Raw genomic sequence first — 15,788 nt, 5'->3', positions numbered from 1 at the left:
TCACCAAACCTGTGCAAAGCACTGCACTGATTCCGCAAGAGGAAGCATCAATTTGCAACACAACCGTTTTGTCAGGATCAAAGTGAGCGAAGCATCTATGACTGAGAAATGCATCTTTAAGTTTTTCAAAAGTTTCGTAGCTCTCATATGCCCAAACAAAGGGGATGCTCTTGCAATGCAATGTAGATGGGATTTGTGCAGCATTTGATATGAACAGAATATAATAGTTCAGTTGTCCTAAGACTGACTGCATTTCCATCACATTGCGAGGAGCTGCAGGTCCCATATGGCTAATAAATGTGACTGAAGAGGATGTACACCTTGACTGTTTATGACATGACCAAGATACTGCAACCAAGATATTGAAAGTAACTAGCATTGATGCTTCTATCCAAGTGCCTAATCTTGAAGCTGTTACTGAACCAGTCAGAAGCCAACAACCTTGTGGCAGTGGTAAGACCGGTTCCCGTCAGATCACCGGGCTGGGCTAGAACTTGGATCGGTGACCATCCGGTCTGCCGGGCTCTGTTGGCAAGTGGGGTGCTCTCAGCCCTTGTGAGGCAAACTGAGGAGCTACTTGACTGAGAAGTAGTATCTCCAGTCTCATAAACTGACATATGGCTGGGAGAGCGGTGTGCTGACCACATGCCCCTCCATATCCACATCCACTGATGCCTGTTGGCTGAGGATGACACGGCGGCAGGTCAGTACCTTTGGGCCTTCCAAGGCCTGTTCGGTAGTAGTCACCAGTCAGAAGCGGTGCTTATGTCCTCTTCACATAGGGACCACTGCTGTCACATTGCTGTCCTGGAGAGAGGTCGATCACCATGCGATTGGCTGATGTCTTCTCACAGCCATCTATCATTCCTGACTGCTGTGCCGGCACTTGACTTTGGATGCCTTGAGAGTGGCTCAAAATGGTGTATTCTGTGAAGTTTCATCACAGGTTAAAAGTCTATTAATAAATACATCAATACCCTGGTGACTTCACTGCTTTACATATTCTTATTGATTGCTACTGCTGGACAAACACTTGAAGGTATGCCAACACTATGCCTCTTTTGTTATGTGCAGTCGCAGATGCATGGGAATGAAAGGGCATGCACAAAAATTTGATGAAAGAATGGATTTACACATAGGCATACTCAAGTGCACATGTTGCTTCATTGCACAAGCAGTCTGCTATGAATTCCCTTATTTGCTTGGGAACTTGTGTTGTGTTTATTGTGGTGAAAAGGCAACAGAATAAGAAAACACAAAAGTGACTGTAGGTAACGCAGTATATAAACAACAGAGGTCAATAAATATAAAGTGATGACACTGTTTTGTCACAAATTTCAGGAGGAGCTCACATAGAGATTTTAGATTTTGTGTTCGGGAAACTGTAGTGATAAGGCTGGCAATAAAATTTTGTCAGCTAGTAACTCGTGACTTATATACTCATTTGAATTTTATTTTATTTTTTAAAAGAAAGTATTTCAATTCTGTAAAATTTGTAACTTATAATGTGGAATAATTGTAATTTATTATTTGATTGTTTTATACATCTTTTCACTGTAGGAAATGCCTAACCTTGTAATTATTAGCATAATTTGTTCCTATATAATATTACAATTTGTAGCTATTAGCATCTATAAGTACTCTTCTCATGTATAATTATGACTTGTTCAGTATCCAGTCAATTCTTTTGCATACTGGATCAAAGGAACATGAATAAACAAATAAAAACGTGATTTATTTTCAATGGGTCATTTATATTTAATCATGATATTGACAAATTTCGGAATTTCATGTATGCCAAAACCCACTAGAATGGAGGTTGTGTCTCTATGTTCTATGTTTTTTGCATCATCAATGTGTTTATTTTCTATTTTTAGTAGTTTGTAGAGGAGCTACTCATACTCCATCAGTTCTTTTGTTCAGATCTCAGGCTCCTCAGTTGTTGTGTCCTTAAGTTGCCATAACATGAGTATTTGTCCACAGTTTTCATACGGACTTTTCATAAATTTTTGGCTTATCTTCTCAGTTTTCATATTTCAAAACTTATGAACAGCAACAAAAGGAAAACTAGGATAATGGAATGTAGTTCAATTAAATTGGGTGATGCTAAGGGAATTAAGATTAGGAAATGAGACACTTAAAGTAGTAAAGGAGTTTTGCTATTTGGGGAGCAAAGTAACTGATGCTGGATGAAGTAGAGAGGATATAAAATGTAGAATGGCAATGGCAAGGAAAGCGTTTCTGAAGAAGAGAAATTTGTTATCATCGAGTACTGATTTAAATGCCAGGAAGTCTTTTCTGAAAGTATTTGTAAGGCGTGTAGTCATGTATGGAAGTGAAACATTGACGATAAATAGTTTAGGCAGGAAGAGAATAGAAGCTTTTGAAATGTGGTGCTACAGAAGAATGCTGAAGATTAGACGGGTAGATCACATAACTAATGAGGAGGTATTGACCAGAATTGGGGAGAAGAGGAGCTTGTGGCACAACTTGACTAGAAGAAGGGATCGGTTGGTAGGACATGTTCTGAGGCATCAAGGGATCACCAATTTGGTACTGGAGGGCAGCGTGGAGGGTAAAAATTGTAGAGGGAGACCAAGAGATGAATGCACTAAGCAGATTCAGAAGGATGTAGGCTGCAGTAGGTACTGGGAGATGATGAAGCTTGCACAGGATAGAGAAGCATGGAGAGCTGCATCAAACCAGTCTCAGGACTGAAGACCACAACAACAACAACAACAACAACAACAACAACATGGAAGTTTATATGTCCGACCCCAAAATGTGACACTCAGCATGGTGGCTGATGGGAGAGACTGTAAATGTACGAACACATTTTCCATTTACAGTTGCTCCCGTCAGCCAATGGCACTAAGTGTCAACTTTGTTTGCAACAAGGTAATTAATGATACATAAACTCAATGCATGCTGCTGCAAAAATCCTTCGACCATACAGAATTCGTTTAAGGTCCCATGTTTCTTGGAGTATCACTTGCTACCACACTTTGTTCAAACCGCATTACAACCCTTTCACAACAGAAATTATTTCACGCAGTTTCTCAAGCTTCTCAGGAGATATTTATGCTACCAGATTGAACATGCAGAAAAACACGAGATCTGACTTTCTTTGAAATGCTATTTTTACTATGTTAACAACTGCACTGAAGTTGTTACAAGACATGTTTGGAAAGAGATTCGTTTACACAATGATAGAATTATTAACAGACGTAACAACAGCCTCCTTTTTCCCCAGCATCTGATGTGTTGATATTTTGTCTTCAATATCAAGATTACAATGTTTCAAAGACTTCAGCATCGTTACTGAAAAGTTGTTAGTCTAAATGTGGGAAAACTTAGGTTACTGTGAATAAGTAGCAGAAACAAACCTGTAGTGTTCCGATACAGCATTAGTGGTGTACTGCTTGACACAGTCATGTTGTTTAAATATCTGGGCATAACGGTCCAAAGCGATGGAACGAGTTTGTGATGACTGTAGTAGGGAAGGCAATCAGTTTATTGGGAGAATTTTAGGAAAGTGTGATTCATCTGTAAAGGAGACCACATATAGGACACTTGTGTTTGGGATCCGTATCAGATCGGATTCAAGGAGGGCATCAAAACAACTCGAAGGGTGGGCTGCTAGATTTGTTACCGGTAGTTTCCAACAACACTTAACTGTTACAGAGAAGCTTCGGGAACTCAAATGAGAAGCCCTGGAGGTAAGGCAACACTGTTTCAAGGAACACCACAGAGAAAATTTAGAGAACTGGCATTTGAAGCTGACTGCTGCATCATTCTACTGTCTGCCACCAACACACATTGCGTGTAAGGACCATGAAGATCTGAGAAATTAGGACTCACGTAGAGGCATATAGATAGTCGTTTTTCCCTCACACTATTTTTTGGTGGAACAGGAAAGGAAATGACTAGTAGTGGTACAGGGTACCCTCTGCCACACACTGCATGGTGGCTTGCAGAATATCTATGTAGATGTAGAAGTAGATGGTTAAACTCACACATCAAAGTTTTGTAAATATCAATGTTCATCTCGGTTTAGATGTAAAAACTGTGTTGGCACAGTCTTCAGACAGTATTCATTCACACATTTTGCTCCATAATTTCCATCGTACAGACCCTTTATGTATGTGGAATGAGTAGTCATAAAAATGTGAACAGTTATGTTCGAGCTTGACTGCCTCCATCTCTCTATGACCCTCCACTGCAGTTCATCAGGCAAATGATGCTTTGGCTTCATTCTGCTTACTCCAAAGTTGTGTTGTTTATGAAAGTCAAGTATTTAATACTTTCCCCAAAACACTGTTATCCAAGTAGCTCAGAGTCATGAGATTCAATTATTTTAGTTTTTGATTAGCCTGGAAGCATGGCTGCAGTGTAAACATTTACACTAGGTAAATGTATACTAATTTCATGATTAAAATAGCAATATCACTAATAAAATACTGAAATAAAGCATTCATTTCTAAACATCAACAGGGATGACAATACAGTATTGACTAGAAGCTGCAGAATTGAAAACATGTAGTGATTCCAGTGAAGGAACAGCTCAGTTCATAAAGGAATCTAATATAAAAAGGTAACACTGTAACAGTTCAGAATTAAATTTTACAGTAGTAATACTGAACTGCTAACAGCTGATACGTCAATGATCAGAAGTAACACTTCAAATTAAAAACACAATCACTTAAAGACAAGGATGCGAACTTATCATGTATATTTTCATTTCCGGCTTACATAATTCTCTCTGGATAATGTAGCTACAGTAAGGAAATCTAACAGTAATAGCATTGCGCATGGCAAGTTGCTGCACATCTTGGCAAAGGCACATCAACGAACTTTGTATACTTACACACACTTTCCAGTGCATTACTTCTTAACGGTATTCATTTCTAATAGTAAGCATCCATGTCGTGTGAACCTGGCTTTACAAGATTGTAAAAATTTGCACATAGACTCTGCCTCTCTGTCTAAGAGTTCAGAGTGTGATTTGCATTATTATTTTCAGTTTAGTTTTATTGTATTTGGCAGACATTGAGAATTACTATACACTATAAGATAAATTAAACACAAAACTGAAGATTCGCATTAAGCTGTGAGACAAGTACCAGTACTTGCCGTAAAAATATGTGCGTTCTTATAGCTCAGAAACTTCTGTTCTATGATAAATATCAGTCAGGTTACATCTTTTGCTAACAACAAGAGCAACTATTTCATATCGGTAAATGAAGAAGTGGCAGCTTTTTCTTTTTTTTTTATCTTTTTAAGTAGCAGATTTCGTTTATTTTTGCGTGTTATACTTGCCTTGAGTAAGCACAAATGATTTGTAGAAATTTAATAATTATTAATTATTACTGTAGTTTCTAATAGTTACTCCACTTTGTTAAGGTATACCTTCATTTGTTTCACACACCTGAAGGATCTTCATGGTGGAAACTATGAAATATAATGAATGAGTACATCAACAACGCAGGAAAAATGAGACAGATGTAACCTGGAGTAGAACGGATGGTGGATGTTAAGGGTTGGGGTTGATTCGGAGGGAGGAGACCAAACTGCGAGGTCATCGGTCTCATCATATTAGGGAAGGAAGTCGGCTGTGCCCTTTCAAAGGAACCATCCTGGCATTTGCCTGAAGCAATTTAGGGAAATCACAGAAAACCTAAATCAGGATGGCCAGATGCGGGAGTGAACCGTCGTCCTCCGGAAAGTGAGTCCAGTGTGCTAACCACTGCGCCACCTCGCTCAGTGGATCTTAAGAAAATTAGGTATTGCAGGCAATGTAAAGAAAACATGGAATATGAAAAAAAAGAAAAAGTGAGTGAAATACATTTTTGAATGGAATAGACAAGCCAATGCATACAAGGACACTAGATACAGAATATGACTGCTTGCTGTTCCCACTGACTTGGTCTCCGCATACATCACTTTCTTTGATATTCTCAGTTTTCTTCCATAGCCAGCTGATGTCTAGTTTTTAAAGCTTTTTCCTGTAATTTCCTTTAAATTACATGTAACTGCATATAATTTTAGTACTCACTTTATGTACACCACTGCCTCCTTTCCATCTGCTGATCATTATTTTCTCAACCTTTTTGCACTTTTCTGTGTTCAGGGTGTGATTTCTTTCATATTTTAGTTCTCAACATCAACCTACAAATAATCTGAAACTCACCGTCAGTGCATCTTAATTAAGAACTAGTACTTAATACTCCAATATTACTTCCAACTTCTTCCCTGCACCTAGTATCCATCTTTGTATGTGACACTGCAGCTCATTAAAAGACTCACACCAATGTTCACCTGATGTTTCTCTGGGAACCACTTAAAACCAATATCAGGGGACAGAGGCAATGATTTGACACTGATCCTCCTGAATTTGACTACAGTGACTTGACCACTGCATCGTATCATTCACTAGATTGTACAGAGAGATGAACAATTCAATGAAATGCTTGTACACAGTAAGGCAAACAAAATTTTATAAAATAAATTTTTATTTTCACAATGACATACATTAGTATTTATTCATTTATATATCATAATTATATGTGTCTCAGCATATTCGGAAATAATAAACCACACAAAGAAAGTGCCCACCTCAACAACATTTTTACAATTAAAACATCGTCACACCACCCAGAAAGTCGGGAAGTTTTTAACATTTCTGTATGCCACTTTACTATACAAGCAATGCTGCATTCATTTCCTATCAAATTATTTTATTAACAGATTTCACTAATTGTGACAGCTGCAGATCACATGAACAACAATTATTGTATTTATACTCCAAAAAAGTGACACTAAAATTTGGAAATGAGTTTTTCATTATGGAAGGAAAAGGAAAAAAAAAACTAAAAACAACATATGTTATTCAACTGATCCACAACTGACAAATCATATTAACACTAAGCATTCAGGTACGAGCACTCATATGTAGCCCAGTGAAATCCAATATTTGAAACAATGTTTGTCACATACAAAATTCTAATAAATCTTGGAACATTTAAATAAAGTCAAAATACTGAAATTTTTTTTCTTTGTATGTGCATACAGAAGTTTATTTCAGAAACATGAATCATGCCTCAAACATTTCTTTCACTGTGTTACATATGACTGGACAGTGCCAGGAACTATAATCAGAAGAACACTATATTCTCTTCCTATTTCTCCATTTATGTTGTGCTTTACACAATTCACATGCCACAAACACACACTACAATATTAGGCTAGATTCAGCGATTATGGTGACAGCTGCAGTTTGCTATAAACATAGCACATTCTACATCACAAAAATATAATTACAAAATAGAGTGGCAGTAAAACAGAATGGAGGGAGAAAGCTAAGAATAGCCGACTTTCATGAAACTCAGGTAACCCACTCTGAGTATTGTTACATATTTATTTTGAGAATGTAGCTTGAAGCTCAAAAAGCAAATTAATTATTGTTCCAGACATTAAACACAGAAGGTTAACCCTACAGTGTATACAGGAACAAGAGCATTACTTTTTGGACTTCCAGCTACATTTCATTTGTTGAGATAAGAATGTTTAATATGAAAAAATGCAAAAAGTGGAACAGAAATCTGTATGGCTAATCAATAACCCTATAGTGATAGAACAGGATCAAGTTTTTTTTTTTTTTTTTTTTTAAAAAAAAATTAAGTTCTCTGTTGGACACCAGTCAGTCCATAAACACAAACCAAATTCAGCATTTTTGCTTCTATTCTTTTTTATGTATAATGTACTGTTCATTTCCTCTTCCAGTTTCTCCTTTTCTGCTCTTCCTCCTCCACTATCACTGTAGCCACCACCACCTCTCCTACCTTTCCTTTCATTGTCACTTGAATTCCGTGTCCTTTACGGTGCTGCCAGTCACCAATAACTACTTTTAGTGCGATAAGACACTGCACCACTCTTCAATAACATAATGGCTGCGTGAATATTCTGCTGAGGAAGGTTTCTCTTCCTACAATCACAGCCACCAATGATGAAACTCTTAAGTGTGGAGCAAGCAGAAGGTAGAATCCGTCGACATAGGAGAGATTTTAATGGGATGTGGTCCACATTTCACACCTTGTCACTATAAGACACTGAAGTCCAACAGTAGAGACGTACAGTTTCTGAAGGTCAAAGTGGGAGCAATTTACACAACACTACTACATTTATGCACATATCGCCCAAGTTGAAATATCTCGAAAAATCCTGCTCTGTACACACGACACAGCGAATTTTTTAAATTCGCAGTACAATTCAAGATAGGGGAAGGGAGGACACAAAAGCAAGAAATTATTACCATGCAGATTTCTGTTCCCAAGTTATTAAAGATAACATACACTAAGCTACACTTTAAATACATTATGGGTTTTCACTAATATTACATAATTACCCACAGTCAGGAGGGACTTAAGCCATTCCTTAAAACTATGTCTTCAGTAATTTGAATCCAAGATTGCCTGCATTAACCACTTTAGAAACAGATGAACAAAGAGGTTTTGAAGATATATGTTGGTACGCTCTAAAATAGAACAGTTCAAACACTGTAAGATTACATATTAATAGTGTTAAGGAATGCTCTAAATCCCCCTAATCTGTTGTTATTTTTGAGATTTTAAAATAATTTGGAAAGGTGGCGACACAAAGATTTTTTTGGGGAGTGGGGCAGAAAGAGACTTTTTGGAAGTGGGATGGGGGGGGGGGGGCAGAGAGAGAGAGAGAGAGAGAGAGAGAGAGAGAGAGAGAGAGAGAGAGAGAGAGAGAGAGAGAGAGAGAGAGAGAGAGAGAGAGGGGGGGGGGGTATTTAAAATAAAATTTAGATAAACAGTTTTCTAACAAACTTTCATTCCAGGAAACCAAAATGGAGAAACTTATTATAAGTAATACACCTTATTGAAATGAACTCATAAGAATCATCCACCAAAAATTATAATTACTATTTAACAATGTGGTATTATGAACATGGTTAATTTTTACTAACACTGATGCACTTTGTATCAGTGTTTGCACATAAAAGCAAATATCAGGTATGGAAATGATGCAGCTTCTTTTTTTTATGAATTTGCTTACAACTACAGCATTTCAAGACATACATAACTTAACAACTATGGTATGTATATGTACAACACATACTTAGTATGTAAAAATATATTCAAATATGTAAAAAAAAATCATATTTCTGTTCTGAAACATTGTGGCGTAACTGAAAAATTTTTTGTTGTCATTGCTATTCCAGAATGTTTTTCTTAATATCTTACAAGAATGAGAAATTTATAAAGATGTGATTTACAGTATCATGCAACAGCACAGTGATTGGCATCTGAGGCGAATCACATTACAAAAATAGTGAAACAGACATTGTTACATCTTTATCACACTTATAAAAAAATTTACAATACGGCCTTAGTAAAGGCTTCACCAAAATTCACTCTAGGATCAACACCAGAGCTTCATAATGAAGAAAATTCAGTGCTGTCACAACCACAACAGGCAACATGCGAGTGGAATGTTGGCGTTCTCAAACTGTTATTAAGACTGAATATCAAAATGGCTATTTTACAAATGCCTCTGCAGGAACTAAGCCTTTACTACTGAGCTCTGTGAAGGCATTCAGTGCTGTTTGTGGGTCCCAATTTGTGTCGTCCAGGCATCTGCAAAATATGGCATACAAATAAGTTTCAAAACAACAAAACAATAATCTCAGCATGCACTGTTTACCTGACAGTAGACAGCAAAATGTTCTAATTTATCAGTAATCTGAAACTGACGCTACTCTTTTACCAAACGATACAGAGAAAGAGGGAGCTAAATTACAAGCTGCAACAATTAAAAAGCATTTGCCTTTGTTTATTTTTCGGGAGGGGAAGATTTATTTGGGATTATAGTTAAAATTAACTTCTTCAGAATCCATTCTCTTGGGTTTACATTCCTAACAATTAACAGTTCACTCTTCAGTTTTTTTTTTTGAGTCGACAGTGAATTAGCCTTTTATGAAATGTAAGGAAAATAATCTCCAGGGGAATGTATTTAATCCAATTGTTAACAAAATATTTAGTGTTAACAGATGTCACACGTGCAGGGTTTGAATGGCACAAACCGTTTATTACGATCAGGGTGGAGTTGAACATTAGAAACATTTTGGTTGACCCAAGACAGCAATCGGTGATGGAATACTTTCTGAAATTTGTTGGAGATGGCAATATCTGTCTATCTGGATGACTCCTTACATGATGGACACTACACCGGACAACAAAATAAATTTTGTGCAAAAGGCTTAACAAATTAAACTACGTACAAACAAAAACTGAGCCAACAAACTTCACTTCAGAGCAAAGAATATAACAAGAAAAACATCTAGTTTTTCCATCATTTCAAAATCTCATGCCAGAACTGCTGCAAAAGTGTCTCAAACAAAATGCAGGAAACTTCCATGAAATACTGCAGCTGGGATGGAGATTACATTGAGGTTTTTCACTTTTATTTATTGCCATAATAACAAGCGACAAGCTTTTAACAATCTGGAAAAAATTACCATTTAGCTGACAAAAGTAACAATAAAAACTAAAAACAACAAAAAAAAAAAAGAACAATTTAGTTGATTCCAAAGGCAATGCTGATTCAAAATCAGTGCTGTAATCATGATAATGTAAGTGAATTGTTAGTGAGGATTGCTGTGTACTGAGGTCCCAATAGAGCTTTGGAAACTGAAAGGAAAAATCATCACACTTGTGGAAGAACAAATCTTGAATTCAAAACAATGAAACCACCCACAATGCCTTACCTCTGAAGAAATTTATAATGAACAAGCATAACTGAGTTTGAGTGCCAGTTTGTATTAACAAACCATTTTTAATAAATTCCTGCAACTAATAAATGTTTCACTCAGTCCTGGCAAAACTGCCAAATGAACAGTTTTCTTTAAATTAATTGTTAAACTTCACTTTTCTTTTGGTACGAAGTTCTAAACATGGAAAGCTGGGTCCAAGTGAATACTATGCTAAACATATTTTGCATGGCAAGAATGAAAAAGCAAAAGATGCCACCCAAATCTGGATGCACCATAGGATGTAGTGCGCACAATCTGAAGTCAAAGACATTGTCTTGAAATTTAATAATGCAAACACAACATTTTTTTCTTTATTGTTTCAATCATAAAATGACTGAAAATCTGTGATGAGAAACAATGGTTACTTTTTTGATACCTAAAGTTTTGCTCCTGCCAATCGCGATTTTTATTAACATGTCTCATTCAGGATGCACTTTGCGAAATTATTGCGATTTCAAGTGTGTCTTCTATTATACGACAAAAAGTTCAACATAATTCACAAATGGGGATTATTTCTTGAAATGAAATACAAACAAGTTAAATTAAACAAGAAATATGACTGGCATATATATGGGAAAAAATAAAATAATAAACATTTTCTGTTGTTCACAAACATATTGGATGGGGTAGCTGATATTTGTGTGTCAGTAAATATACTACGCAACAGGAAGAGACTTACTTGCAATGTTAATAACGGTCGTAATTTTAAACTTCCCATCATGGAAAGCACATACAATTTTATCGAAAAACCTTCCTGAATAATGAAACAATGTTGTTCTGCGTTGAATATGAAAAATAATTCAGAGATTTCCATCTTCTTACAATGGAGTGAAAACAGAAGCCAAAGAAATCATGCTTGCGATCAGGAATGAAGATGACACACATTAAACATCTGACTATGTAGCATAAAAAATTATCTTACAACTGCAGAAAGTTATGCAGTGGAATAGTGGTAGAACAATATTTTGCTACAGCTGATGATGCAAGGATATTGATCCAGAAACATTTTCAGTTTAAATGACATTAGGGTCTTTAACCCCCTCCATGAACCATGGACCTTGCCGTTGGTGGACAGGCTAGCATGCCTCAGTGATACAGATAGCTGTACCATAGGTGCAATCACAACAGAGGGTTATCTGTTGAGAGGCCAGACAAACATGTGGCTCCTGAAGAGGGGCAGCAGCCTTTTCAGCAATTGCAGGGCCAACAGTCTGGATGATTGGACTGATATGGCCTTGTACAGCAATCAAAAAGGCCTTGCTGTGCTGGTACTGTGAATGGCTGAAACCAAAGGGAAACTACAGCCATAATTTTTCCTGAGGGCATGCAGCTTTACTGTATCGTTTGACGGCACTGTCTTGGGTAAAATATTGCAGAGGTAAAATATCCCCCCCCCCCCCCCCCCCCCCCCCAAAATTCGGATCTCCAGGCAGTGACTACCCAGGAGGACGTCATTATCAGGAGAAACAAAACTGGCATTCTATGGATCGGAGTGTGGACTGTCAAACCCCTTCATCATGCAGGTAAGCTAGGAAATTTAAAAAGGGAAATGGATATGATAAAGTTAAATATAGCGGGTATTAATGAAGTTTGGTGGCAGCAGGAACAAGACTTCTGGTCAGGTAAACACAGGGTTATAAATACAAAATAAAATAAAAGTAATGCAGGAATAGGTTTAATAATGAATAAAAAATAGGAATGTGGATAGGCTACTAGGAACAGCATAGTGAGCACATTATTGTAGCAAAAATAGACATGAAGCTCACACCCACCACAGTAGTACAAGTTTACATGCCAACCGGCTCTGAAGATGAAGAGATTGAAGAAATGTCTGATGTGATAAAAGAAATTATTCAAATAGTTAAGGAGGTGAAAACTTAATAGTCATCAGGGACTGGAATTCGACTGAAGGAAAATGAAGAAAATGAAAAGTAGATAGGTGAATATGGACTAGGAATGAGGAATGAAAGAGAAAGCTCCCTGGTAGAATTTTGCACAGAGAATAACTTAATCATAGCTAACACTTGGTTTAAGAACCATGAATGACGGCTGTATATGTGGAAGATACCTGGAGACACTGGAAGGTTTCAGACAGATTATATAACGGTAAGACAGGGATTTAGGAACCACATTTTAAACTGTAAGACATTTCGAGGGGTAGATGTGGACTCTGAACACAGTTTATTGGTTATGAACAGTAGATCAAAACTGAAGAAACTGTACAAAGGTAGGAATTTAAGGCAACAGGACCTGAATAAACTGATAGAACAAGAGGTTGCAGATTGTTTCAGAGAGAGCATTAAGGAACAGTTGATGAGAACAGGGGAGAGAAATATAGAAGAAGAAAAACGGTTAGCTTTGAGAGGGGAAATAGTGAAGGCAGCAGAGGATCAAGTGGGTAAAAAGATGAGTGCTAGTAGAAATCTTTTGATAACAAAAGAGATATTAAATTTAGTTGATGAAAGAAGAAAATATAAAAATTCAGTAAATGAAGCAGGCAAAAACGAATACAAACATCTCAAAAATGAGATTGACAAGAAGTGCAAAATGGCTAAGCAGTCATCGCTAGAGGACAAATGTAAGGACGTAGAAGCATATTTCATAAGGGGGTAAGATAGATACTTCCAGAGGAAAATTAAAGAGACCTATGGAAAAAAGAGAACCACCTGTATCAATATCAAGACCTTAGATGGAAAACCAGTCCTAAGCGAAGAAGCGAAAGCAGAAAGGTGGAAGCAGTAAGTCGAGGGACTATACAAGGGCGATGTATTGGAGGACAATATTATGGAAATGGAAGAGGATGTAGATGAAGATGAAATAGGAGATATGATACTGCGTGCAGAATTTGACAGAGCACTGAAAGAAATAAGTCAAAACAAGGTCCCGGGAGTAGACAACACTCCATCAGAACTATTGGTAGCCTTGGGAGACCCAGCCATGGCAAAACTCTACCATCTGGTGAGCAAGATGTACGAGACAGATGAAACACCCTCATACTACAAGAAGAATATAAGAATTCGAATCCCAAAGAAGGCAGGTGCTGACAGGTATGAAAATTACCAAACTATCAGTTTAATAAGTCATGGTTGCAAAATACCAACACAAATTCTATACAAACGAATGAAAAATCTGATAGAAACCATCCTCGAAGAAGATCAGTTTGGATTCTGTAGAAATGTTAAAACACGTGGGGCAATACTGACCCTACGATCACTTTAGAAGATACGTTAAGACCAGGCAAGTTATGGTTCTAGCATTTTTAGACTTAGAAAAAGCTTTTGACATCTTGACTGGAATACTCTTTCAAATTCTGAAGGTGGCAGGTGTAAAATACAGGGAGAGAAAGGCTATCTACAATTTGTACAGAAACCAGACAGCAATTATGCGAGTGGAAGGGCATGAAAGGGAAGCAGTGACTGAGAAGGGAGTGAGACAGGGTTATCAATCTGTTATTCAATCTGTATATTGAGGAAGCAGTAAAGGAAACAAAAGAAAAATTTGGAATAGGAATTGAAATTTATGGAGAAGAAATAAAAGCTTTGAAGTTTGCAGAAGACATTTTAATTCTGTCAGAGACAGCAAAGAACCTGGAAGAGCAGTTGAGTGGAATGGACAAGGTCTTGCATGGGGGGTATTAGATGAACATCAACAAAAGCAAAACGACGATAGTGGGATGTAGTCCAATTGAATCAGGTGATGCCGAGAGATTAGATTAGGATATGAGACACTTCTAGTAGTAAATCAATTTTGCTATTTGAAAAGGAAAATAAATGACGATGGTCGAAGTAGAGAGGACATAAAATGTAGACCGGCTATGGCAAGTAAAGAATTTCTCAAGAGGAGGAATTTGTTGACATCAAGTATAGATTCAAGTGTCAGGACGTCTTTTCTGAAAGTATTTGCATGGAGTGTAGCCATGTATGGAAGTGAAACATGTATGATAAATAGTTTAGACAAGAAGAGAACAGAAGTGTGGTGCTACAGAAGAATGCTGAAGAGTAGATGGGTAGATCACTTAACTAATGAGGAGGTACTGAATAAAATTGGGTAGAAGAGGAATTTGGAGTACAACTTGACTAGAAGAAGGGAACAGTTGGTGTGACATGTGAGGATCAAGGGATCACCAATTTAGTACTGGAGGGAAGTGTGGAGGGTAGACCAAGAGATAAATACATGAAGCAGATTCAGAAGGATGTAGGTTGCAGTAGTTATTCGGAGATGAAGAAACAGGATAGAGTAGTGTGGAGAGCAGCATCAAACTAGTATCTGTACTTCAGACAAGAAGAAGAAGAAGAAGAAGAAGAACAACAACAACATTATTTAGTTCCCCAAAAAATGATAAATATCTGATGCCAGCAAAATGAGCCAAGAAAAACTGACACCACTGTTGGGAGATAATACTGATGGAAATTAGACACCGCAATTAATAAACTGAAAGTATAAAATTGTGGCATGTAAACACTGTCTTATACTCTAACTTTAATAGCAATGTGTGTGGTGACAGAAAGACTGTTATTCTTATATCTAGATGTAATCTCACATATTAGCAACGTTAATATTGTGTTTTTCCTGCTTTCATAACTGCAGAAGTCATCTGCATCTCTGGACCAGGGTGTAATTCAATCTCCGAAAGCGAAATACAAAAACTGTTTAGCAGAGCTGAAATTCATTCCATAAGTGAAACACAGTTATGAAAATGGATATTGTATAGTATAAGTTGCAGTAAATGTTTTTCCTCCAATATCCGTTCCTGTTATGTTGGAACTTCCAAGAAGAAGAATGGAAAGTCATTACAGACGTTTTACATAGTGAGACACTTCACTTCACAATTGTTTCTCAAGGCAGCTTGCCTTTCGTACCTTAGAGGGATATACGTTAAATGTATAATTCTCTTGTGAAGGAACAAGACAGAAGAAATTATGATGTAGGCTGTAGCAATTAAGATGACGAT

At 37.1% G+C, this 15,788-nt stretch overlaps 1 protein-coding gene across 1 annotated transcript in view; it reads right to left on the bottom strand.

The window, feature by feature from the left end:
• Window positions 1-7,672: 7,672 nt before the first annotated feature.
• LOC126291585 (nuclear RNA export factor 1-like) overlaps window positions 7,673-15,788 on the bottom strand; it is a 107,460-nt gene continuing 99,344 nt past the window's right edge. Inside the window, exon 14 of the mRNA XM_049985119.1 lies at window positions 7,673-9,662. Coding sequence (XP_049841076.1) covers window positions 9,563-9,662 — 100 coding nt within the window. The 3' untranslated portion in view covers window positions 7,673-9,562. The remainder of the gene's footprint in view (window positions 9,663-15,788) is intronic.

This window comes from Schistocerca gregaria, chromosome 9 (genome assembly GCF_023897955.1).
Source record: "Schistocerca gregaria isolate iqSchGreg1 chromosome 9, iqSchGreg1.2, whole genome shotgun sequence".
NCBI lineage: Eukaryota > Metazoa > Arthropoda > Insecta > Orthoptera > Acrididae > Schistocerca > Schistocerca gregaria.
This window is presented reverse-complemented; position numbering and strand designations above follow the sequence as displayed.